The sequence below is a fragment of the Erythrolamprus reginae genome, chromosome Z (assembly GCF_031021105.1).
Source record: "Erythrolamprus reginae isolate rEryReg1 chromosome Z, rEryReg1.hap1, whole genome shotgun sequence".
Classification (NCBI taxonomy): Eukaryota; Metazoa; Chordata; class Lepidosauria; order Squamata; family Dipsadidae; genus Erythrolamprus; species Erythrolamprus reginae.
In genome coordinates, this window is record NC_091963.1 from 152,109,768 (window position 1) to 152,135,970 (window position 26,203).

General features: G+C 49.4%; 1 protein-coding gene across 13 annotated transcripts in view; it reads right to left on the bottom strand.

The window, feature by feature from the left end:
- The window catches only part of GIGYF1 (GRB10 interacting GYF protein 1), a 44,992-nt gene that overhangs the window by 9,541 nt on the left and 9,248 nt on the right, over positions 1–26,203 (bottom strand). For 3 of the 13 annotated variants that reach the window (XM_070728110.1, XM_070728104.1, XM_070728102.1), the window contains exons 1-15: positions 14,416–14,550; positions 13,073–13,202; positions 12,793–12,888; positions 12,588–12,699; positions 12,350–12,467; positions 12,216–12,256; positions 11,347–11,547; positions 9,950–10,179; positions 8,177–8,336; positions 7,160–7,438; positions 5,720–5,862; positions 5,226–5,385; positions 4,953–5,119; positions 4,340–4,471; positions 3,061–3,161 (exon numbers count right to left, since the gene is read on the bottom strand). In XM_070728110.1, coding sequence (XP_070584211.1) covers positions 3,061–3,161; positions 4,340–4,471; positions 4,953–5,119; positions 5,226–5,385; positions 5,720–5,862; positions 7,160–7,438; positions 8,177–8,336; positions 9,950–10,179; positions 11,347–11,547; positions 12,216–12,256; positions 12,350–12,467; positions 12,588–12,699; positions 12,793–12,888; positions 13,073–13,202; positions 14,416–14,450 — 2,105 coding nt within the window. In that variant the 5' untranslated portion in view covers positions 14,451–14,550. Of the gene's footprint in view, positions 1–3,060; positions 3,162–4,339; positions 4,472–4,952; positions 5,120–5,225; positions 5,386–5,719; positions 5,863–7,159; positions 7,439–8,176; positions 8,337–9,949; positions 10,180–10,997; positions 11,548–12,215; positions 12,257–12,349; positions 12,468–12,587; positions 12,700–12,792; positions 12,889–13,072; positions 13,203–14,415; positions 14,564–14,735; positions 14,796–24,173; positions 24,439–26,203 lie in introns of those variants that run through there. The other 10 variants (XM_070728113.1, XM_070728112.1, XM_070728111.1 and 7 more) reach the window with 7 other exon arrangements.

Consider the following 26,203-nt stretch of genomic DNA (forward strand, 5'->3'; position numbering starts at 1 on the left):
CTCTTTCATGGTTTCTCTCTGCAGAGAATGTTTTCCCAGCCCTAAGTCTTTGCAGGGTTTTTTCCATTGCTCTGACTTGCTCCGAGTAAGTTTCTTTCCAGCCCTAACCAGGTGCTAACGATGCTCCCAGCTCTCTGGCTTGCAAGCTCTTTCATTGGTACCCTCTTCAAATAAGGCTTTTTTAAAGGCCTAACCAGGGTATAAAATCATGTGCTGAAGCTGACCAGACTAAGGATGCCAGCCAGGTGAGCATCTGATAGGCAGATCCTTTCCCCTATTTTCCTCCCCATAGAAACATAGAAGACTGACGGCAGAAAAAGACCTCCTGGTCCATCTGGTCAGCCCTTATACTATGTCCTGTATTTTATCTTAGGATGGATCTGGGTTTATCCCAGGCATGTTTCAATTCAATTACTGTGGATTTACAAACCACGTCTGCTGGGAGTTTGTTCCAAGCATCTACTACTTTCAGTCAAATAATATTTTCTCATGTTGCTTCTGATCTTTCCCCCAACTAACCTCAGATTGTGTCCCCTTGTTCTTGTGTTCACTTTCCTATTAAAAACACTTCCCTCCTGGACCTTATTTAACCCTTTAATATATTTAAATGTTTCGATCATGTCCCCCCTTTTCCTTCTGTCCTCCAGACTCTACAGATGGAGTCCATGAAGTCTTTCCTGATACGTTTTATGCTTCAGACCTTCCACCATTCTTGTAGCCCGTCTTTGGACCCCTTCAATTCTGTCAATATCTTTTTGTAGGTGAGGTCTCCAGAACTGGACACAGTGTTATTCCAAATGGGGTCTCACCAGCGCTCTATATAAGGGGATCACAATCTCCCTCTTCCTGCTTGTGTTACCTCTAACTATGCAGCCAAGCATCCTACTTGATTTCCCTGAGGTCAAGCGTTCCCCCCCCCCCAAAATAAGGTGTGCCTTATACTCTGAAAGATACAGTGTTTTATTACATATCCTGTAGATGACTTCCTATCTTCTATACTTGCAAACAAACTATCTACTATACAATACAGTTTGTTTTCTTGCTTCAGTGAAATCTTAGACCCATATACTCTAAAGTACCTTTTAAATATTGTAGCGCTCTTTTAACCCCTTGCCAGTTGTTTTTTTCATTTTCATACTTAACACTCCTACAGCATGGACTATACTGGGCCTCATGTAATCTGCGATATCTAAAAGACTGCCTGTGATAGATCTGGATAGATCTGGATATTCAACCATCTCACCACCGTCTTGTTTATGGAAATCTACATACACTTATGTTTTGACAGATTTAGCATCCTGTAAATTCACTTTTTTTCTATCAACTCCTTATCTTTTGGTTTGGCTTAGCATAACACCTTTTCAAGTAATTTCTATAACATCTACACCAAGATAATGTCTAAGATACTCTAAGTCTTTTATCACAAATGATTTACTTAATTCATGATTACTTCATTCATCCAACGCTGTTTTGATTATGTGATCTTCCTTTGCACACACAAATCTATCATCAAAATATACAATAATCATGATCCTTGGTGCACACACATGCATCTGCTCTCCTTCTCTTGAAACCCATTTCTAATAACTTTACGTTAAGACATGTGTTCCAATTTTTAGCAGACTGTTTCAATCCATAAAGTGCTTTCTTCAATTTATAAACTTTACTGGGGTCATTAAGCTCAAATCCTGGTGCTGGTTGCAAATACGCTTCCTCTGATAATTCGGCATCTAAATATGCACATTTGAAAACTAGATAGAAACATAGAAGTCTGACGGCAGAAAAAGACCTCCTGGTCCATCTAGTCTGCCCTTATACTATTTCCTGTATTTTATCTTAGGATGGATGGATGTTCATCCCAGGCATGTTTACATTCAGTTACTGTGGATTTACCAACCATGTCTGCTGGAAGTTTGTTCCAAGGATCTACTACTCTTTCAGTAAAATAATATTTTCTCACATTACTTCTAATCTTTCCCCCAACTAACTTCAGACTGTGTCCCCTTGTTCTTGTGTTCACTTTCCTATTAAAAACACTTCCCTCCTGGACCTTATTCAACCCTTTAACATATTTAAATGTTTAGATGTTTAATTTTAAACCCCTTCTTAAATGCTAATGCTAAAATCAATCTCATTCACTCAGCTTTCGCTGTAGGTGGATACGTTCCATCATAGTTACACGTATAACTGCTTGGGTTTGGCAATGTATAAACCAACTATCACTGTATGTTTAAATGAATCATAACACTATAGCTTTAAGAGTTAGTGTTGCAGTTAGTCTCTCTCTCTGATTACTCTCTGCTATTTCTGGTTTGTCTGTTTGGCAAACCATTTGATGCTTTAATGTACAGTGTTCCCTCGATTTTCGCGGGTTCAAACTTCACGAAACGTCTATACCACGGTTTTTCAAAAATATTAATTAAAAAATACTTCGCGGTTTCCCCCCCTATACCACGGTTTTTCCCTCCTGATGATGCCATGTCATCACCAAACTTTCGTCCACCTTTAATAAATATTTTTTTTAATCAACTTTAATAACTAAACATGGTGAGTAATAATCTAAATGGTTGTTAAGGGAATGGGAAATGGTAATTTAGGGGTTTAAAGTGTTAAGGGAAGGTTTGTGACACTGTTCATAGCCAAAAATGGTGTATTTACTTCCGCATCTCTACTTTGCGGAAATTCAACTTTCGCGGGCGGTCTCGGAACGCATCCCCCGCGAAAAGCAAGGGAACCCTGTATTTTGTAAGTAAGGCTGATAGTATTGTTTAATGTACCGAGAGAAGCTTATAATATTGTATATGTATTGAGAGTTTTGGCTGATGTAATTGTGAATGGCTAGGATTGTTCTTGACTGAGCCAGTTGCCAAAGTAAATAACATTTTATACACTTAATGTACCCGGTTATCTGAATTACTACTAGTATCTCTGGGCTATTAGATGGGTTACCCCCCACCTCCATGCTTCCTCTGTGCACCCTTGGTAACTCAAGGGCTACTCTGCATACTCCTTACCACTTAAAAGCCCCCCCCTCCCCAGGAAAAGGCGCACGGGCCCTACCTGTTGACGAGCTGAAGCAGCTGCTGTTGCTGGAGCTGTTGGTAGATGGCTGCAGCTGCCAGTTCCTGTTGCTTCTTCAGGCGCTCCTGGTCCATGTTTCCCTGGAGGGGTGAGAGGAGGGGGTCACTCAAGCCCCGCATGAAGATGGGACCCTGGGACACCCCGCAAGGGACCCCGGAGCCCCCTCTTCCCCAGGCAAGCCAAGAAAGAACAAAAAGAAACCCCAGGGTGCGTCAATGCCCCACGTCTCTGCAATCTCTCCGTACTGTAGTCACGTATTACACCCAAAATGTGTTTAGGCTCGATACCTTTGTTTGCTGATTGTGACAAAGGCAACTGGTAAGAAAGACTATATACGTGGTAATATTTGGATTGTTGTTCTGACTTACTATGTGTATGATTTTAGACTGTTTATCTGAACATGCTATTCCTCAAAGTAAACTTTAATTCAGTGTGTGGCTAAGTAGCTATTCACATCTAATCTCAATCTAAATGTTTCTCCGTGTGCACAACCTTGGTAAACAAGGATTAGTCTGCTCATACATTGACAGAGGCATTGAGCCCCACATGGGAGTGACCCCAAATGGCTTCATGAAGAGCATTACTGAATAAGCCAGGGGTGTCCAGCCCTGCAATTTTAAGCATTGTGGACTCCCAGAATTCCCCAGCCAGCTCTTCTCATGTTGACCACATCCCCACCATCTGTTAAGGAAGTTACCCTATCAGAAATGTGATAAGTAGTCTAACCTACACTTCATCTTGTCCTACCCAGGCTAAATTCCACTCCACACTTGCTGCTGGGGAATCCTGGGAGTTGAAGCCTACAAAGTTGGGAGAGTCTCAGTATAACAAAACCTACGAGGGTTGTGTGGAAAGTGTCGTGACTGACTGAATTGGGACTCGGTCTGGCATTCCAATCATCTCATCGCTGGTTTTTAGCATGTCGAGTTTGCGGAGGGGGCGGCATATAAATCCAATAAATCTAATCTAATCTAAAGACAATTGCATAAGGCTACCTCTGCACCTGAGTTTTAATTGTGGATAATTAATTAGTGATAATTAACTGGCCCGGGCAGAACAGAAAATAAGGCTACAAGGCTGTCGTGGGGCATGGCCGTTGGGGAAATTGGCATGACTGTGGTGTAGCGGGAAGCCGGCGGAAGGGAACGAGCCGTGCCAGGGGTCGGTAGGTCACCGACTGGCGTTGTGGGGAAGGTTAGAGAGGAGCGTCCTCATCCCCTTTCCCTCCAAGGGCGAAGTGCGCGCCGTGATACGCTACCTGAATGCTAAGGGCAGGAACGCTGCTGCGGTGGGGGCCCGAGATGCTTCCTGAAGCGCCCAGAATCGACAGAGTCGGTGCCGCCCGAGAATTTCTGGACCGTTTCGAGATTGAAGGCGAAGCTTTGCTCAACTGTAGAGTGACAGGAGACGAAACTTGGGCTTGTCACCCGACTCCAGAGAGCAAACGTCAATCAATGCAGTGGCACCACACCCATTCTCCTTCAGCCCCAAAAATTCACAACTCAGCCATCGACAGAGAGAAAAATCTTGGGCCCCCATCACGCACAATTCTTGGGCCCCCGTCGCAGCAGCGTTCCTGCCCTTCGCATTCAGGCAACATATGACAACGCGCACTGTGTTTCCCTTGGAGGGAAAGGGGATGAGGACGCTCCTCTCTAACTTTCCCCACAGCGCCAGCCAATGATCCACTGACCCCTGGCACTGCCCGCTCTCTTCCACTGGCTTCTGGCCACTTAACAGTAAGACCAACTTCCCCCGCGAACGTTCCCCACAAGAGCTACGTAACCTGGCTTTCCAGACAACCCGTGTAAATTTCCCAAGCCGGGGCCCCCGCCTGCTCCCGGCCCAGCCCTCCTGCAGCCCACGCTCACCAGCAATGGCGGGGGCGATGGACCGGGTGCAAAAGGCACTCTACCCCACATCTTGATCACTTCTCCCAGGGGCTGGAAGCCCTCGTCGCAGCCCCGCTTCACCAAGAGTGACATGGCAAAGTAGCCTGCCTGGAACCACTCGGCCATCTCTTGGGTAGCGAAGGGTCCTGGCGGGGAGAGAGGGAGGGAGGGAGGGAAGGGTCCGTGAGCGAGCCCGAGAGTGAACGCTTTCCAGCCCCCCCATCCGCGCGATGTGGGGCGGGTGGGGCATACCTTGGATTTCCCCCTGGGGGTCCTTGTAGAACCACTTCATGGCTGCTTCATGGGAGAGGGGCAAGGCGGCCGCCGTGTTGCGGTGGTCAGGGATGGCCGGGCCGAAGTGCTCCTCCTCCAGCGAGCTGTCTTGCAGGGAGGCCACCATCTTCTCTGCTTCCTGAAGTGGCCGAGGGAGATGATTAGGGCACCAGACGCCAGGCCAAAAAAAAGAGCGGCAAAAATCACCGAAATCTCGCTCGAGCGTCTTCACGCGAGATTTCGACTGCTGCGCATGTGCAGAAGCCAAATCTCCCACAAGGGCATGCGTGCAGGATTTCCAGCCGTGTGCGCATCCCGAAAATCGCTACGGAAGTGGAGCCGCTGACTGTTCCGGTAGCGGCTCATTGCTGCCGCCTGGCACAGGAGAGGGAGGAGTGACAGCACCCCCTGCTGGCAAATCCCGACGGAACAGGCCCTCCCCGGACCCACCCAGGGAGGGAGGGCCTCCTTACCTGCTGCAGGTGCTTCATCCCGTCCTCGTCCTCGTTGTCACCCACTGTGAATTCGGCAGGAGCAGCAGGCGGGGCCGCCATGGGGAGGGGAGGGGCAGCCGCCGGGTTGGGCTGAGCTGGGCAGCCGAGGGGGCCTGGGTCCCCTGGACAAGGGGAAGAACGAGAGGGCATCAGGGAAGCGGGGCCCAACTCCTCCCATGGGCCCAAGGACCCTCCCCCTGGACTGTTCTGTTCATGGCCCCTCGGGGGGAACCCACCCACTCGAAAGTCCCTTATTTCGTGGTAAAAATCACTCTTATTTATTGATAAAAGCGAAAGGCAGATTTGAATGGCAAGGAGAAAGGGAGTGACACACCAAGGGAGTCTGGGGAAATCTGGACTTCAACTCCCAGAATGCCCCAGGCAGAGAATGCTGGGAGTTGAAGTCCAGATCTCTTCCAGTTGCCAAGTTTGGGAAGGAAAGGCTGCCCTAGATAACAGAGTCCATTTCCCATTCAAGAGCATAAACCAGTTCACAGAAATCCTGGACACAAACCACCCAGGAACCATGTTTTTGAAGCCTTTTTCAAGCACCCCCCATTCTAAAACCTCTTCCATTGAACAGCATTGGAACCCCACCCCCAATTACCCAAAATCCTTTGCCTTTGTACTGCCTGGAAGTGGCATCACACCCCAGAGAGGATAAGGCTGTACGCTTATTTCCTTTTACTCTGCAACTATGACACTTTCTGAGCCATCTCCTATAGCGAATCTCTATCCACAGGTCTATCCACTCTCATGTCTTCCTCACCCTCTGACTGTGACCACTCCCCCATTGTCACATCAGCGCCCTCTAGTGGTTCCTCAGGCTCACTCAGGTCACTTTCCCCCTCTCACTCATTCTCTGCATCAGCTGGCAACCCCTCTAGCCCGGGGTATAATTTAATAATTATAAAAATAAGTTATTAGATTTGCATGCCGCCGCTCTCCGAGGACTCGGGGCGGCTCACAACAATAATAACAATACAATACAAATACAAATCTAATGTTAAGAAAAAACTAAGTTAAAAACCCACTATCATTAAAAATGATCAAGCTACACAATCACACCACACTCCAGTCGTACTAGTCAGAAGGGGGGGGGGGGCATTAATCACCCCATGCCTGGTGACATAAATGGGTCTTCAACATCTTGTGGAAGGCAAGGAGGGTGGGGGCAGTTCGAATCTCCTGGGGGAATTGATTCCAGAGGGTTGAGGCCATCGCAGAGAAGGCTCTTCCCCTAGGCCCTGCCAGACGGCATTGTTTAGTCGACGGAACCTGGAGAAGGCCAACTTTGTGGTGGGACCTAATCGGCCGCTGGGATTCGTACGGCAGAATCCAGGGGAGCCTGGCTCATCCTCCCCAGAATCTGACACGACCAGAGGTGGACAAGGAGCAATCACAACAGGGGCCACCTACCATCTGCTGCCTCCGCGTCCGAGTTGCCCGTTGACACCAGCACCACCTTCTCCACTTTGGAAGTGTTTCCCAGCCCCACGTTTTCACAGTTGCTGGCGGCGTTGGTGGTGGTGGTGGTGGTGGCAGCGAGAGGAATGAAGGGAGGGCTTGGGTGCCAGGGGGTTCCCGGGGGAGCAGGGAGTTTCTTCTCCTCAGGGCCTGGACGATCTGAAGGGGGAGGAGGCCTCAGTTCAGTCAAGCAGAGAACATGATGTGCCGGCGCCTGGAGGCTGCGAGGGTCTGGATGGGGGTCAACAGGCTCAGGATTAACTACAACAACATGGAGTGGCTGTGGGTGCTGCCTCCCAAGGACCAGTCTATCTGTCTGTCCATTACTTGGCGGTGGTGGTGGGGATTTTGACCCCTTCGGAGCGGGTCCGCAACCTGGGAATCCTCCTCGATCCACAGCTGAGCTTAGAACATCAGCTGTGGTGAGGGGGGTGTTTGCCCAGGTCTGTCTGGTGCACCAGTTGCGGCCCTATTTGGACCGGGAGTCTCCCCCCACAGTCTCTCAGGCCCACATCCCCTCTAGGCCCCAGTGCCTGGAGACTGTGAGGGTCTGGATGGGCGTTAACAAGCTCAATCCCAACAAGGCGAAGTGGCTGTGGGCTCTGCCTCTCAACTGTCCATCCATTACCCGGGGGGTGACTTCTGACCCCCTCAGAAAGGGTCCACAACTTGGGTGGAGGCCTGTGCCCACCCTCCTGGTCTTCCGGAAGGCCTTAAAAAGGCGCCTCTGCCAGCAGGCCTGGGACCATTAAGGGTCATATTCTGCTCTGGCCAGTAGCTATGTATGCACCGAGTATGAATGTTTAATATTAAAATTCTATTTTTTTAATTATTGTATTTAATTATTGTGAGCCTGCCTGAGTCCACTTGGGGAAGGGCAGCCTATAGGTTCAATTAATTATTAATCCATTAATTAAAATCCAAAGCCCACCCCCAGCAGCCCTGCCAGGGTGCCTGCCCTGTGCTCACCTCTCTCTGCCCTCTCCATGGGGCTGGGGCTGGTCCTGGCGTTGCCCTCCTGGGCTTCCTGGGGCGGCGGCTCCTCCTCCTGCTCCTCCTCCTCTTGCTCCTCGGGCAGCGGCTGGAAACTCAGCTCCTGCTCCTCCAGGCCCAGCTCCTTGGGGCTCTTCTGCAGGAAAGGGAGGGTTTTGCACCCCACGCTCGGCCTGCCTGCTTCACAAGTCCCCGCCCCCTCCCACCCGCCTTTGGCCGATTCCATGCCGGTATCTCTACGCTGTCAGGCCAAAGCCCTATTTTATCGAAGCCTCTGGCCTGCCACATTTAAAGGCTTTAGAATGGTTCTTGACACATTCCTTTTAGGACTATCAAGGCCAGCCTTTGTTCAGCACCTGGCCAGAAGCTGCTGGGCGTTGCAGGATCACACTGGCCCAAAGTATGTGGCTTGTGGGAGGAGATGCAAGGAAATGAACTCCCACCCGAGTGAGATACCCTTGTGACCATAGATCCGGGTTTCTCCGGTTGTGCGAACAGGGCCCGGTTAATAAATGGGAACTTTGAAGGAGGCCGAACCTCGGAATCTGGATTTATTTCTTGGATGCTATTTGGACCGCTGACTTTCGCTATCCGACCCCAAGCTGAGTTCACCCAACATGCAAAGACCACGCTTTTGCCCACGTGCCACGAAGGAGAAACACACATGCCAGCGTCCATGTCCACGGAGGGCAAAATACACTTCTCAAAAAAATAAAGGGAACCCTCAGATAACACACCCTACGTCTGAATGGATGACATGTCCTCGTGGAATATTCCATGTGCACAGCCACAGCAGGTGAAATTTATGGTCAACCAGTGTTGTTTCCTAAGTGGACAGTTCGATTTCACAGAAGTTTGACTTACTTGAAGTTATATTGTGTTGTTTAAGTGTTCCCTTATTGTTTTTGAGCAGTGTATACGAAGAATGGTTTGGCAAGTTTAATGAAAAGAAGGAACTCAGGGTGATGGAGTAGCAGTGTTCTAGAGCCTTCCATCCTTCAAGGTAGGTACTATTGCTAATTATATCTATCTACCTGTCTCTACCTACCTACTTACCTGTCTATCTATTCATATCTCTATCCATCCATCCATCCATCATCAGTATCTGTCTGTCTGTCTGTCTATCTATCTATCTATTCCGGGATGGCGCACTGGTTAGAGTGCAGCCCTGCAGGCTACTTCTGCTGACCGCTAGCTAAAGTTCAGCAGTTCAAGGGTGACTCAGCCTTCCCTCCTTCCAAGGTGGGCAAAACGAGGACCCAGATTGTTTGGGGCAAATAGGCTGATTCTGTAAACCACTTAGAGAGGGTTGTAAAAGCGCTAGGAAGTGGTCTATAAGTCTAAATGCTGTTGCCCCAAAGAACATAGGAGGGTGCCCACCTATTCTGCAAAGCCCCTGAAGGCAGGACAAGACACGACAGATGGACACTAATCAAGAAGAGAAGCAACCTAGAAATACAGAACTTTTCTAACCATGAGAACAATTCACTCATGGAACAACTTGCCACCAGAAATTTGGTGCGCTCCCTCACTGGGGGTGGGGTGGGGGGATGTTTTTAAGGAGACACGGAGCAGCCACTTCTCTGAAATGGATGTAGGGCCATCTTCCTGCTTGAGCAGGGGGTCAGGCTAGATGACCTCCAGGTCCCTCCTGGCTCTATTCTGATTGATTTGAAGTTTCCCTTGGCACCCGCAAAGCTCCGGGAGGGGCTGCGGATGACATGTTGGGGGGGGGGGGACATCCCCTACCTTGAGGGACATGAAGGCGCCCGAAGAGTCGAACGTGCCCATCTCCTCTTCCTCGTCCTCCAAGCACCACTCGGGCAGCCCGTCCTTGTCCTCCTCAAAGCTGTCGCTGCTTTGCCGGTGGCGTCGTCCGCCCCGTGGCGGCTCCTCCTCGCGTTCCCGGAAGTCGAAGTCAAACTTCCGGCGACGCCCATCCCCATGTTCCCGCCACCCGGCCGAACGCGGCCCTCCATCTACAGAGGGGAAAGGCAAGGAAGGAAGGTGGGAGACGGAGGGTTAGGTCCTCGGTCGACGACAATTTCAGCCTCAGTGCTTTGGTTGCTAAGTGACCTTTACTCCCCTTTACGATCTACGTTCCCGCCACAATTCTTAAGTCACTTGATAAGTTTATTTATTTGGACTTATTTGCCACACAACTCCCGAATTTGCCACACAACTCCCGAAGGACTCTGGGTGTCTCACAGCTAAATACAGATAAAACGCACGGAGAGGGTCGGCATACAAATTTAATAAATAAATAAATAAATAAATAAAAATAAAATAAAGTAAATAAAATAAATTAAATAAATAAATAAATCCTAGAAACGAAACATCTAAAATCAACAATCAAACAATCAAGGCCAAAGTTAGTTACTTATTGAGTAACTACCATATTTTTCGGAGTATGAGACGCACCTTTTCATCTTTGCAGGGGTTTTTTTCCATTACTCTAACATAGAAACAAAGACGATTGACAGCAGAAAAAAAAAGACCTCACGGTCCATCTATTCTGCCCTTATACTATTTCTTGTATTTGTACTAACATGCTCTGATTAAGTTTCTTTCCAGCCCTAACCAGGTGCTAAACTATTATTTATTATTATTATTATTATTATTATTATTATTATTATTATTATTATTATTATTAATTAGATAATGTCCCCAGCTCTTACCTGCTTGCAAGCTCTTTCATTATTACTCTCTCCAAATAAAGTTTTTTTAAGGCTCTCAACCAGGGGATAAAATAATGTGCTGAAGGTGACCAGACCAAGGACGCTGGCCAGATAAATACCTGGTAAGCAGATTCTTTTCCCCATTTTCCTCTCCAAAAACGTCTTATATTCCAATGCGTCTAATACTCTGAAAAATATGTTAACTAGCAACTGATAAGTTAGTAACTCTGTTCTTGTTTAGGGAAAAGGTGATCGGTCGCCAAGCGTCCTGAGTTTTGACCATGTAACCATGGGGGAATGCTGGAACAGTCACAAAATGGTCATAAGTACATTTTTCAGCGCCCTTGTAACTTTGAACGGTCACTAAACCAACTTTCGAAATTCAACGACCGCCTGTAACGGCCGGAGGGTCCCTCCCTTGGAAGCCAAGGCCCACCAGACCCCCGGAGACCCAACAGGCAACCTCACCTGGGCTGGCTGACCGCCAGCGCTCACTCTCTCGCCGGGACCCCCCGCTCTGCCGCCAGCTTCCGCCTGAGCCGCCCCCCGCATTGCTGCTGCCCTCTTCCTCCTCCTCGTGCTCCTCGCGCAGCGTGCGCCAGTTGTCGCTGTCCGAGCGGGCAAAGTCCTTGCGGCCAGAGGGAGTCGCCTCCTCAAAGGACGGCCGGGCTAGGAAAGAAAGCAGCTGTCACTCCTCCCCTTTGGCAGAGACAGCTGTTAATACTATGTACATAAATGGTTGGCTTTGGCAATATATAAACAAACCAGCAAACCTATGCTTAAATGTATTGAAACACTATGGCTTGAAGAGGTAGTGTTACGGATGGCCACAAGAGGGAGCCAGAGGTGTTATTCTCTCCCTCTCTGCTATTTATATTATGTTTTCCACGACTGCTGTGTGTTAAAAGAATTGAATTGAATTTTATTATTATAAATGCTGGTTTATGTATTTGTAAGCTGAACAAGTATTGTTTATGTATTGACTAATTTAACTGTGTATAGCTAGGACTGTTCTTGACTCAGGTCTCTGCCAAAGTAAATGAGAGTTTATACGCTTCATGTATCTGGCTTGTCGACTGAACCATTATTCATATCTCTGGCCCGTCAGCTGAACGTCTGCTACAACTCCACGCTTCCTTTGTGTATGTGCATCTTTGACTACTCAGAGGTCACTCTGCACACTCCTTAACAACAGCCACCTCCCCCCCCCCAGGACATAAGTGGCCAAAGGATCCTTCAACACCAACTTGAAAACCCCCCTCTGCCCCCTGTCGGGCACCGTCTAAAGCCTCCTTGGGGTGGAAGCGCCCGCCCGGCGTCCTTGGCCCCACACGTACCTCCTTCCCGACGGATGGGCTTCTCAAATCGCCGGTCCCCTCTGCGGGAAAAGGTGGGCGTCAGGGTGGAGGGGACAGGCAGGCCAGCCCCAATGCGCCCCCCCCCATCCAAATTCCCTCCCTTTAGTACGCACCGGTCATCCCAACTCTGACTACGGTGGATTTCACGGACCCCTCCTCGGCCAAAGGCACCACCTTCCGCCTCCTCGATGCTTCTTTGGTAAAAGCCGCTCTCGCCTCGCCCACGGCCTGCTTGTGTTTTGGGGGGGCAGACAGGGCAGGTGACAGAAGCCGCCCACTGTCCCTTACGGAAAGGGCACAAGGAACCCAGCTCTCAAGAGTGACCACCGCTTCCCCCAGAAGTCTCCTTACCTCGGCTCCGGGTGCTTCCTCTCCCGCGCGAGACCCCTGCGGGAGCCACCCCAGCCCCCTTCCCCATCAGCCTCAGCACGGCCACGCTGTTCACGGACATGGAGAAGTTCCGCTGGGAGGAACCGAAAGGAGGAAAGGGGTGAAGGGCCAGGCCGCTATCGCCATCCTCCCAGCCGGGCCCAGTCCCAGGGCAGCGGACACTCACCTGCTCTTCTTCCGTCAACGGGACCAATGCCAGGGGCTGCAGAGGGTCCTCCTCCAAGATGGCGGAGAATTCCCGGTCTTGCATTTCGTCAGGGACCTGCCAGGAAGAGCGGGAAGCAGACCCCTGTAGGCCCTTGTGTGGCCAAGAGCACGTTCGGTCAGCCGGCCAGCTCTTGGCACCAGCACTCAGCCTAGGGCTCCCCCCTGGAGGCTGTGGCGCCCCTCCCACATCCAGCCCCAACCAGTCCCAGAGCGCCTATGGCCACTTGCCCCGGGCTCACCTTATTGTCTTTGACATAAAGTGCTAGCATCTCTTCCCGCCCGTATCGGTACTCGGCTAGTTTGTACTTTGGCATGGCAGGGGAGGATGGAGGGGAAGCCACGTTGCCCCCACTGGAGAGTGCGCGAAGCCTGGGGGGGGGGGAGAAGAAGGCTGGCGTGAGACCAAAGAAGGAGGGATTCTGCCCTGGGCGGCCAGACTTGCCCAGCCTGGTGTCCCTGCAGCCTGGCAACAGGTGGGCCAACTCGGCACGGCAGGATGGCAAGGTGAGACAGGGGAGGTTGAGGCACAGATTCCTCTTGACCCTCCCAGGCGAAGGGATGTCTCCCAGGACAATGTGGCCGGATCCAATCGGAGTCGGTCGCCAGGACCAGAGCTTTAATCTCCCAAGCTTTTGCGCTTAAAGGGAAACTTCCTCACAGTCAGGACAATTGACCAGCTCCAAAAACAGTGGCTGCTCCATCCCTGGAAGCTTTAAAGGAGACCGGACAATCGCCTGTCTTCCTCCGTGCCAAAAATGAGAGTAGGTGTGCTAGCGTGTGCAAGTGCCGTGGGCCACACTGCGCATGTGACATGTGACCCATCCATCCACCCACATCCGTTGGGCCATTTTTTTACCCTCAGGCTTCCCGGAAGCTTCTGGAGGACGAAAAATGGCTCCACAGGCAAACTGAACATTTGGAAAAAGAGACTTCCACCGTTTGCCTTTGGGGCCATTTTTCAGACTCTTGAGGCTTCAGGAAGCTTCCCTAAAGCCTCCGGAATGCAAAAAACAGTCCAATGGGCAAACCAAACGTTCGCAAAAATGGACTTCCAGTTTGCCCCTTGGGCCATTTTCTGCACTCCGGAGGCTTCAGAGAAGGCGAAAACGGCGTTCCCCAAGGCAGAAAATCAGCTGACCGGCCCGCACATGTGCCCTGGAGCTGACAGAGGGCAACGCCTCGCCTGCCCTCAGAGGTGGCTAGGGATACCATCAAATAGGTTCACCGTCAGGAGTATAGACTCTCCTTTCTAAGTAGGGGGGCTGGACTAGAAGACCTCCAAAGTCTCTCCCCACTTTACTCTATTCTAACTGGACTTCTGCTGGAAGCCATCCTGAGGGAAAGGTCTCCCTTAAAAGAGTTCAAAAGCTTAAAAGAATAATTAAGTCGCGCTGACCGACTCAGATTGGATCCTGCAAAGCCGAGGCCGTTATGGCACCACCAGGAAAAATCTCAACCTGGCCATTTCCAGGACAAGAGTCCCCTTGAGGGGGGGGGGGGGTTCTGGCTCTCCTGCCCCTCCCACCCCCACTCACTCCCACACCCTCTTTCAGTAGGGCTGGCCCTTCCCTGCCTTGCTCACCATTCTGGCCCAAAATTCAGCATCTCGGCGGCCATCCTCCTGTCCTGGGTTGGCTCTCTCGCCAGCTGCGAAGTCTTCCGAGCTCTTCCTCAACGCCCTGGGAGACCCCTCCCCAAGAGCCGAAGGCAGCCTAAGTGATGGCGGAGAGCTTCAAGGGAAAGACAAAGCGGTTTGTAATGCCGCACCCCATTTCTCGAGGGACCCCCCGAGGGAGAAGACGCTGCCGCTCGGGCAGGAGGGGACGATGGCACAGGGGAGCCCCAGTGGCCAGGTGGGGCAGAGGCCACTCTTAGGGAGGGGTGCTTGCCCTCCTAATGTACCTTAAAACTCAGCTGCGCCTCTCTCCCTCCGGCTGAGGGGTCGGGAAACCCTCCAAGCACCTGCAAAAGAAGAAAGGAGGCCATTCTAGGGCTGCCAGGGGGTGATGATTTGCTAGATTTATAGGCTACCCTTCTCCTCGGGGGGCTCAGGGCTGCTTGTCAGGATAAGGACCCTGTCTGATGTAATATTCCAAACTGCAGAGAGGAGAATTGTAATTAAGGCAATGGCCTTAATGATGTAAAACTACTCGGTCACGGTGAATCTGCAGATTGTTATGTAATCTGATCAGTTGCCAAATGTACAGGCCATGATGCACCTTTGCATAGGTGTGGCTAGTGGCTTGTGAATGACAGGGGCTTGTGGCTTATTGCGACTGGAGACTGGAGGGCTGAGTATTGAAACTGAGAATAGTAGATAGAGAATTGTGAGTATTTTGCACATTAACTTCTAACTGCCCTGGATGACACCTTCACATCTCGCTGTTCTAGGAAGGGGCTGCACACCATCCTCAAAGACTCTTCTCATCCTGCTTACGATCTCTGTGAACTGTTGCCTTCTGGCAGAAGATACAGAACAACTAGAACTCGGACCACACGTTTCCTAAATAGTTTTTATCCCAGAGCTATACTCGCACTTAACAACGAACTAAAGGGTCAACATCAGTGAACTGTTGGACAATATTACTCGGTTTGTCATGTAGATGGTTGAGTGGTTCAGGGTGGGGAATTTATAGTGGGTGGGACATTTTATTCTATTTTTTATTCTATTTTTAAATTTATCTATTCTGATTTTATGTATGGTGGGACTGGTCTCTGGGTGTCACACGACTTTCGTTGCCAATGACAATTCGTTGTTTTGACAATGACAATACATTTTTTATTATTATTATTATTATTATTATTATTATTATTATTATTATTATTATTAGAGAGAGATAGCTACAGTGTAAATAGTTAATGTAGGTTTGCTACGAAAGAAGTAAATATTTTCTTAAGAAACTCTGCAGTTTCTTCTACAGTCATCAATTATCTTCAAGACTACAGTTCCTGATATCCTGGTCTGGGGCCGGCTGGCCAGTTGCTTTGGCTATCTGGGTGGGCTAGCTTTTGCAACAGGCTACTCCAAGACGGCTTACAAGATAAAATGAAACAATTAAAAATTGTGCAATACAGTTAAAACATTCAGAAAAATAGAGGTTAAAAACCATCAATCATCTCTCATTCATACTATTGGCCGGACTGGAACTATCACTCAACGGTCTGCAGGCATAAATGTGTCTTTAACGCCTTTCGGAAGGTGAGGAGAGTGGGGGTGGCGAGAATCTCCCGGGGGGGGGGGGGGCAGTGGTTCCAGGACCGGGACCTCAACATAGAAGGCTCTTCCCCACAGATATGCCAGTGGGCATTGCTTGGCGGATGGGGCCTGGAGAAGGCCCACTCTATGTGATCACTGGGACGTCAACGCCTCCTTGGGGAGGGGGTCCTTTCCGCCCCTTTATAAGGAGGCGGTTGTGCGCCCCCTCCTCAAGAAGCCTTCCCTGGACCCAGCCGTGCTTAATAACTACCGTCCAGTCTCCAACCTTCCCTTCATGGGGAAGGTTGTCGAGAAGGTGGTGGCAGTTCAACTCCAGCGGTCCTTGGATGAAGCCGATTATCTAGGTCCTCAGCAGTCTGGATTCAGGCCTGGCTACAGCACGGAAACTGCTTTGGTCGCGTTGATGGATGATCTCTGGCGGGCCCGGGACAGGGGCTTGTCCTCTGTCCTGGTGCTCCTTGACCTCTCAGCGGCTTTCGATACCATCGACCATGGTATCCTTCTGCGCCGGCTGGAGGGGTTGGGAGTGGGAGGCACTGTTCTTCAGTGGTTCTCCTCCTACCTCTCCGGTCGGTCGCAGTCGGTGTTAGTGGGGGGTCAGAGGTCGACCCCGAGGTTTCTCCCTTGTGGGGTGCCTCAGGGGTTGGTCCTCTCCCCCCTGCTATTTAATATCTACATGAAACCGCTGGGTGAGATCATCCAAGGGCATGGGGTGAGGTATCATCAATATGCCGATGATACCCAGTTGTACATCTCCACCCCATGTCCAGTCAACGAAGCAGTGGAAGTGATGTGCCGGTGCCTGGAGGCTGTTGGGGCCTGGATGGGTGTCAACAAACTCAAACTCAACCCAGACAAGACGGAGTGGCTGTGGGTTTTGCCTCCCAAGGACAATTCTATCTGTCCGTCCATTACCCTGGGGGGAAATTATTGACCCCCTCAGAGAGGGTCCGCAACTTGGGCGTCCTCCTCGATCCACAGCTCACATTAGAAAAACACCTTTCAGCTGTGGCGAGGGGGGCGTTTGCCCAGGTTCACCTGGTGCACCAGTTGCGGCCCTATTTGGACCGGGAGTCATTGCTCACAGTCACTCATGCCCTCATCACCTCGAGGCTCGACTACTGTAACGCTCTCTACATGGGGCGACCTTTGAAAAGTGTTCGGAAACTTGTCTCGGCGCTTTCAAGCTGAATTCGCTCCCGGACTCAGCTCAAAAGCGCCGATAGCAAGCGGCAAGGAACGGCTTGTCTCGGCGCTTTCGAGCTGAGTCCGGGAGCGAATTCGCTTCCGGACTCAGCTCAAAAGCGGCGAGAATGAACGGCGTGGGCGGGCGAAGGGCGGGCGGCAGCGAGGAGTTTGCGTGGGCGGTGGGGAAACTCCTCGCTGACGCCAGCAAGAGGGGGAAGACTCAGGGAAGCCGCCCAGCAGCTGATCTCCCGGTTGCCATCTACGCATGCGTGCCCATAGAAAAAACGGGCACGCATGCGTAGATGGTATTTTGACTTCCGGGTTGAAAAATAGCGAAGTACCCTGTTCGCAATGGTTGGGGACGCAATAAACGGGGGATCACTGTATACTGTTTTATGAGATTATTAATTTAAATTGTAACTGGATGGGTGGGCATTGGATTTGGTATTGTGTACTGTACTGTTTTTTATTATTGTTGTGAGCCGCCCCGAGTTTGCGGAGAGGGGCGGCATATACATCCAATAAACCTAACCTAACCTAACCTAACGTGTGCGGCAGAAGACGGTCCTGTCACTCGGACAAAAGGAATCCTCAACCTTAAGTGTCGCACTGGCAGTTCTGTGTTAGCAAAAACTTCAGAAGAGAAGGATTTAGGGGTTGTGATTTCTGACAGTCTCAAAATGGGTGAACAGTGCAGTCAGGCGGTAGGGAAAGTGAGTAGGATGCTTAGCTGCATCGCTAGAGGTATAACAAGCAGACAGAGGGAGATTATGATCCCGCTGTACAGAGGGCTGGTGAGACCCCATTTGGAATAATACTGTGTTCAGTTCTGAGACCTCACCTACAAAAAGATACGGATCAAACTGAACAGGGTTCAAAAATGGTGGAAGGTCTTAAGCATCAAACTGATCAGGAAAGGTGTCAATCTCCTTTGTTTCTATGCCATGCAGGTCTTTCTAGGTGATAACCAGCGCCTTGAATTGCGTTCGGAGGCCGATTGGCAACCAGAGCCGCTAACAGAGTGCTGGACTGACCTAGGTGCGCCCAACACAGCTCGCTAGGCTGCCTGCTGCATTAACTGAGGTCTCTGAACGTTCTTCAAGGGTGGCCCCAAGTAGAGCACACAGCAGTCCTCGAGCCTCGAGGTGGTGAGGGCGCGAGTGACTGTGAGTAGAGACTCCCTGTCCAAATAGGGCTGCGACTGGCGCACCAGGTGGACCTGTGCGGACGCCCCCTTAGCAGTCATTTAGGTGTCTGCTCTGGAGTCAGGGTGGCAGCAGTTGTGGCCTGCCAGCGGAGTTGGAGGCAGAGTCGGACGATGAGGAGGTTGTGTTGTGTGTTAATTGGATTCATATGCCGCCCTTTTCCGAGGACTCTGAGGTTGGGGAGGGACTTGGGCGAGTGCTGAAGTCTGGGGAATAAAAAGTGCCGGTGTCTGGGGAAGGCTCCGATGGATGCTCTACATCAGACGCAGAGAGAGAGCCAGGGCTGTCTGGCAGTTTCCAACCACCAGAGAGCCAGCTGCCTCTGGAGGCTGAGATGAGTGAGGATGAGGAAGAACAGCTGAGGCCTGTTCCAGATGCGCATATGCGCAGAACAGTTAGGGACAAGAGAACAACGGAGGACAAGGAGTCGACTCCGGAAGCAAAGTACACGTGGAGGCTGAATGGCCCCTGCCTGGCTGGGGAATAAACACGAAGGTCACCCAGAAGCTAATGCATCGTTTTCCGCCCCCCTCGGGCTACAGTAATGGTACGAAAGCAAAACTTTAGATATACATTATTTGAATTGTCAGGAGTGTGTGTGTAAATTTTGCTTTTCTTCAGACAGATCGCGTAGCTGCAGCAGTGTTTTAAAATGGCATCTGTAAGCGATGTACATTACAAGCAGTGTGTCATCACTGAATTTTGCCATTGCGGAGAAACTGTTGGGAACATTCACAAACGTTTGTGTACAGTTGATGGAGAATCTGCAGTCGACAGAAGTACGGTTAGTCGCTGGGCACAGAGGGTGTGAGGCCATTAGAGGCGATTCACACAGTGCAGAAATGGCTTCGTGACCAGAACCAGGAGTGGTACCAACAGGGCATCCACGCCCTTGTGTCTCGCTGGAGGAAGGCCATAGAACAGAACGGAGATTACGTGGAAAAATAGGGAGCGTAGAAGAAACATCCTTCTTTCTTGTGTGTAAGTTTCACTGTGTTCAATAAATAATTGTTGAAGAAAAAAAATGTGGTGCACTACATTCTGGGCGGCCTTCGTAGAAGGAAATGAGAGCGGTGGTCATAGGAGACAACACTTCGTATTTCTGAAGGTTTGGCTCACGGGGGTTTCGTGCCGCAAAGACCGCTCGCCAGAACTTTCACGGCCTGCCAGTTATCGCAAGGAAGTGATAAGGTCTGTTACTGCTCTTAACCCGTTGGAGGGTCTTTGCCTTTTCGGTGGGCGAATGCAATTAGTTCCAAAGAATAAAGAGGGTTTTGCGTGACCGGGCGTTTCGTTTCTTGCTTCTGTGACGTCTGAGGTCAGAACTCCAGGAGCGTCACTTGGGCCCCACCCTGCTGACCATTCATTGATGATCTGTTTTATTCCCAGAGCTGTTTTTAACCAACAAACGTCCTTGCTGACCACTTATCTCAAAAGAAAGAAAAAGAAGCAAGATAGAGAGGTCAAAATAAATCACTCTCGGTCATTCCAAGACGAAAGGTGCCTGGTGTTCATAGGGGCAGTGGGGGCTGCTTCCAGCTGCACCCCACACGCAACCTCTTGACACCGGCAGTCCTCGACTTACAGCGGTTCATTTAGTGACCGTTCAGACTTACAAGGGGGCTGAAAAAAGTGACGTGTTTTTCACACCTCATGATGGCTGCAGTCACAGGGTCAGAAATTTTGCACCTTCAGCAGCTGCTTCACCTTTACCACAGCTGCAGGCGTCTCCCTTTCGCGATCTTCCAACAAACCAAGTCGATGGGGAAGGCAGATTCACTTAACGACAGGGCTACTGACTTAACCGCGGTGCTTCACTTAATACTTATTTATTTATTTATTTATTTATTTATTTATTTATTAGATTTGTATGCCGCCCCTCTCTGAAGACTCAGGGCGGCTAACAACAATTAAAAAGACAATGTAAACAAATCTAATATTAAAAATAATCTAAAAAACCCCAATTTAAAGGACCACTCATACATACAAGCATACCATGTATAAATTCTATAAGCCTAGGGGGAAGGGAAATTTCAATTCCCCCATGCCTGACAACAGAGGTGGGTTTTGAGGAGCTTGCGAAAGGCAAGGAGGGTGGGGGCAACTCTGATATCTGGGGGGAGCTGGTTCCAGAGGGTCGGGGCCGCCACAGAGAAGGCTCTTCTCCTGGGTCCCGCCAAACGACATTGTTTAGTTGACGGGACCCGGAGAAGGCCCACTCTGTAGGACCCAACCAGTTGCTGGGATTCGTGCAGCAGAAGGCGGTCCCGGAGATAATCTGGTCCAATGCCATGAAGGGCTTTATAGGTCATAAATTGTGACCAGAAACTGATCGGCAACCAGTGCAGACTGCGGAGTGTTGGTGTAACATGGGCATACCTTGGGAAGCCCATGACTGCTCTCGCAGCTGCATTCTGCACGATCTGGAATTTCCGAACACTTTTCAAAGGTCGCCCCATGTAGAGAGCGTTACAGTAGTCGAACCTCGAGGTGATGAGGGCATGAGTGACTGTGAGCAGTGACTCCCGGTCCAGGTAGGGCCACAACTGGTGCACCAGGCGAACCTGGACAAACGCCCCCCTGGCCACAGCTGAAAGATGTTTCTCTAATGTGAGCTGTGGATCGAGGAGGACACCCAAGTTGCGAACCCTCTCCGAGGGGGTCAATAATTCTCCCCCCCCCCCCCCAGGGTAATGGACGGACAGATGGGATTGTCCTTGGGAGGCAGAACCCACAGCCACTCCGTCTTATCCGGGCTGAGTCTGAGTCACTGATTCAAACTCTTCTGCTGATTCACCGGCTGCCAGCAGTTTGGCAGATGGAATCTCCGTAGGCTCCAGGTTGACTCAGCCTTCCGCCCTTCCAAGGTGAGTCTAATGAGGACCCAGATTGTTGGGGGCAAGAGGCTGATTGTGTGAACCGCTTAGAGAGGGCTTTAAAAGCGTATAAATCTAAGTGCTATTGCTATCCATCCATCCATCTGTCTATCCATCATCTGTCTATCCATCTCTATCTCGCCAAAAAGTGGAAGGAAAAACATGGGAGTGGAAGGATCTGCTCTCCTGGATCTAATTCTTACCAACAAGGGAGAAATGGTTGAGGAGGTGAGGGTGGCTGGGACCTTGGGCTGCAGTGACCACGCAATCACTGAATTCTACATAATAAAGGGAGGAAGACCTGAGGGGACTCAGACTTCAAGACTGGATTTCAGAAGATTTTGATGGCCTCAGAAGGAGGGTAGGAAGGATCCAATGGTTGGAAGTCTTGAAGGACAGAAATCTTGCGAAATGAGATTCTACAAGCACAATTTTCAATAATTCCCAAAAGAAGAAAACACGGGAAGCATCTAAGGAGGCCACTGTGGTTGGACCCAAATCTTAATAACACTAAAAAGGGGGGAAAAACACTGTTTCTGAAATGGAAGAAGGGCGACATAAGGCCGTCTGCAGCAACTGTAGGGCAAGTGTCAGAAAATATGAACTGAGTCTCGCAAAGAATGTGAAAAGCAATAATAAAAGTTTTTTTGGGGGGGGGATGTGAAAAGAAAAAGAAAAGCTAAAGATACTATGGGAGTTTTACAGGGGGGAACTAGTGAATTGATCAAAAACAACACTGAGAAAGCTGAACTTCTGAACACTTATTTTGCATCTGTTTTTTTGTGAACAAGGACACACAACAACAACAACAACTGGCTTTCACTCTGTTATTGAAGGAACAAAAGAACCAAAACACTGAACAGGCAGAGAAAAGGTGAGGGAACTCTTGGGTAATTGAAATGAATTCAAATCTCCAGGCCCAGATGAACTACATCCCAGGGTTCTGAAAGAACCAGCAGAAGTCATAGCGGAAGCACTCGCAGTGATCTTTGAAGGTTCATGGGCAGCAGGAGAAGTCCTCCCTGTGGAAGGGAGAAGGGCAGATGTCGTCCCTATCTTCAAAAAGGGTCAAAAGGTGGAACCAGGAAACTACAGGCCTGGGAGTCTGACTTCGATACCAGGAAAGCTCCGTGAACAAGTCATAAAGCGGCACTTGGGTAGGAATGCAGTAATTATCCAGAGCCCACATGGATTTGTAACAAACAAGTCGTGCAGGACTAATCTAATTTCTTCCTGTGATAGAATTACCAAATGGGTCGATCAGGGAAATGCCGTAGATGTGGGAGATCTTGACTTCAGCAAAGCCTTTGACAAAGTATCTCATTCCATTCTTACTGAAAAAAGGGTCAAGTATGAACAGTGAGATGGATTCAAAACTGGCTTAGTGGTCCTACTCAAAGAGTGGTAATAAATGGTTGCACATCCAATTGGAAGAATGCTTCAGGTGGAGAACCACAAGGGTCTGTCCTAGGCCCAGTGGATATTTATAAAGGACCGAGATGAAGGAATTGAAGGAAAACCTATCAAATTTTCAGATGACACAAAGCCAGGCGGTGTTGCTAATACTAAACAAGATAGAGACAGGATTCAAAAAGATCGAGACAAGCTTGAACCATGGGCTGAAACTAACAGAGTGGTATTTAACAGAGAGAAATGCAAGATCCCACATCTGGGCAAAAATAATGAACACAGCACATATAGAATGGGAGGATATATGTCTGAGCAGCAGCACAGGTGAGAAGGACCTGGGTGTATCAGTAGATCAACAGATTAAACACGCGTCAACAGTGTGAAGCAGCTGCAAAGAAGGCAAACACAATCCTGGGATACATTAAGAGGCGCATAGATTCTTGCTCACATGAAGTAATTATTCCTCTCTACAGTAGTTTGGTGCGACCACGCTTGGAATAATACTGGGTTCAGTTCTGGGGGGCCCAATTTAAAAAGGCCATTGATAAACTAGAGCAAGTTCAAAGGAGAGTGACAAGGTCTGGAAACCACGTCCTATGAGGAACGTTTAAAGGATCTAGGGATGTTTAGTCTGCCACGGAGAAGACTGAGAGGAGACTTGATGAAAGTCTATAAATATCTGAAGGGCTCTCACAGAGCAGAGGGATCAGCCTTGTTCTCATCAGCACATGGAAGGACGAGAAACAATGGGATGGAACTGCAAGGGAGTCGAATGAGATGAGATATCAGAAAAAAACTTTCTAACAATAAGGGTGATAAACCAGTGGAACAGTTTGCCACAGGAGGTGGTGGGCTCGCCTTCACGGGAGGTCTTCAAACAGAGACTGGACAGTCATCTTTCTGGGATGGTTTAATGAATCCTGCACTGAACAGGGGGGTGGACCCAATAACCCTGGAGGTCCCTTCCAATTCTATGATATCTATCTCTATATCCATCCATCCACCTCTACATCTCACCACCGGCTCAAGGTCGACTCAGCCTTCCTTCCTTCCTTCCGAGGTGGGTAAAATGAGGACCCAGATTGTTGGGGGCAAGAGGCTGATTTTGTAAACCGCTTAGAGAGGGCTGTAAAAGTACTGGGAAACGGTCTATAAGTCTGAATAAATGTTATTGCTGTAACGGAAGCAAGAAAGCTACAGGGCAATGAAAATTCACTTAACAACCGCTTTCCCTTATAATAAGACATTTTCGGCCTCAATTGTGGTGGTGAGGAGGACCACCTGCCTCCCAATGTCCTGGGATCTTTTGCAATACTGGTTGGCCCCCTACACATCACACGGGGGAGGGAGGAATGTATCCCAGGACTGAAGCCACCGCCTACCATCCACGCAACCGGCCATCGCAATCTGAGCCTCCCCCTCTGGACCAGCCCTGTCCACTCACCTGATGGAGCCCGTGCGCAGACGCTGCTGCCCCTCGGCAGGGGGAGAAGGAGGAAAGCTGGCAGAAAGAGCAAGGGAAGGAAGGGAAGAAGGAGGGAGGGGGAGAAGGAGGGAGGGAGGGAAGGTCAGCCTCCTCCTCCTCCTCCCTCACCAGGCACGATCCCACCAAAGCGGCTTCCGGAGCCTGGGGTGGCCGGAGAAGAAAGTGGTTTGGCTTGGCCCCCCAAAGGACAAAGCCCAGCGGCTCAACTCCCGTCCAAGATACACTGTGGGGAAAAAGAGAAGAGGGCAGTGTTAAAAGGGCAGAGGGACCCTCCCCAAGACCCCTCTTTTAGAAGGCTGGAGACCCCCGGCCACGGAATGGGGCCGTCCCCAAAAAGAGCTCGCCAGAGATTAAGTGGCTCCTATCCGCAATGTGACCTATCCCACCTCTCTCTTTTGCCAGCTTTCCCATCAAAGCCGAGCCAAAGAGAGCCAAGCAGAGAAGATGCCGGCTGGGAAGCAGGAGACCGCGAGTTCGAATTCCCCACCTCAGGCATGAAAGAAAGGTGGGGGGCCTCGGCCCCCTTTCTCAAGAGGGCAAACGAAACAAATCCTCCTTCCTACCATTTCCCCCAACAACAACCTCTGCAAAGAGTCCACAAGGAGTTGGGCAGTGTACAAATTGAAATAAAAGATAGATAGGTAGGTAGATAGGTGGGTAGGCAGATAGGTAAGATGATGGATAGATAGGCAGGCAGACAGACAGAGTTGAGGGATGGATAGGTAGGTAGGTAGGTAGATCGAGATAAGATGGATGGATAGGTAGATAGAGAAGAGATAGATAGATAGATAGATAGATAGATAGATAGATAGATATAGATAGATAGATAGATAGATAAGAGATAGATTAGATAGATAGATAGATAGATAAGAGATAGATTAGATAGATAGATAGATAGATAGATAGATAGATAGATAGATAGATAGATAGCCCGCTTTTCATAGCTAAGGCAGCACTAGAACTCACAACCTCCCAGTGTCTCTATAATGTCGTCTTTTTTATTTTTGCCCAAATTTTGAATAGCGATTCTCTAATTTTGTGATTTTTGGAAGCATGTCTTTTCTGTTTTCCATGCCGTCCAACCTGCAGGTGGTATCCCTTGAGCAATAATATTCTTTTGTTTTCCAATTGTATCCAATCTTTGCTCCATTTCAGTGTACAAGCCTACTAGTAAAGTTCCCAGCCGGGCAGTCCAAATCCCCCTTGTTTTCTATTGTCTTGCAGATATTTTAATCCAATTCTGGTTTTTTCCCCCCAGCTCAAATAAATTTCATTACTATATCATTTAAGCGATCAAAAAAATTTTTTTATCTAGTTTTATTGGGACAGTTTGAAATAAGATATAAAAATATGGGTAAAATTGACATTTTGACTGTAGTTATCCGTCCGTCCAATTAAGAGAAATTTGCATCTTATTCCAATCATTTAAATTTCTTTCTATTTTTCGTAGTGGTCTCACTTCACTGTGGTACACAACCTCCCAGTGTCTCCCCCGGCACTTCCCCACTAGATCAAAATGGGCATCTGGATGGCATCTGCCCCAGAAGGAAAAAGAGGCGGCAGTAATCTCCCTGCACGTTGTCATCTTTTGAAGGCAGAAGCTATCGTCCGCCCCCAGGCAGAAATACTTTCAAATTCACTTTTCTTTCTTTCTCTTTCTTTTTCTTTCTTTCTTTCCTTCCTTCTCTTTCCTTCCTTCCTTCCCTTTCCTTCCTTCTCCTTCCTTCCTTCCCTTTCCTTCCTTTGACATGCTGCCCAATCCTGTGGGACTCAGGGCGGCATATAACAATATAAAAACACAATATAATACAATAATAGAAGTCAATATTAACACTAAACACATTAAAATAATAAAAGCATAATAGTAAAAAAATGTTAGATCACCGTTGGCAAAACCTCGAGAGAACAAAACAAATCGCCCGGTCTGTCCTTCCCCGAGACAGAACTACATGGACAGTTAGAACAATCCATCTGTGGAATGAATGGCC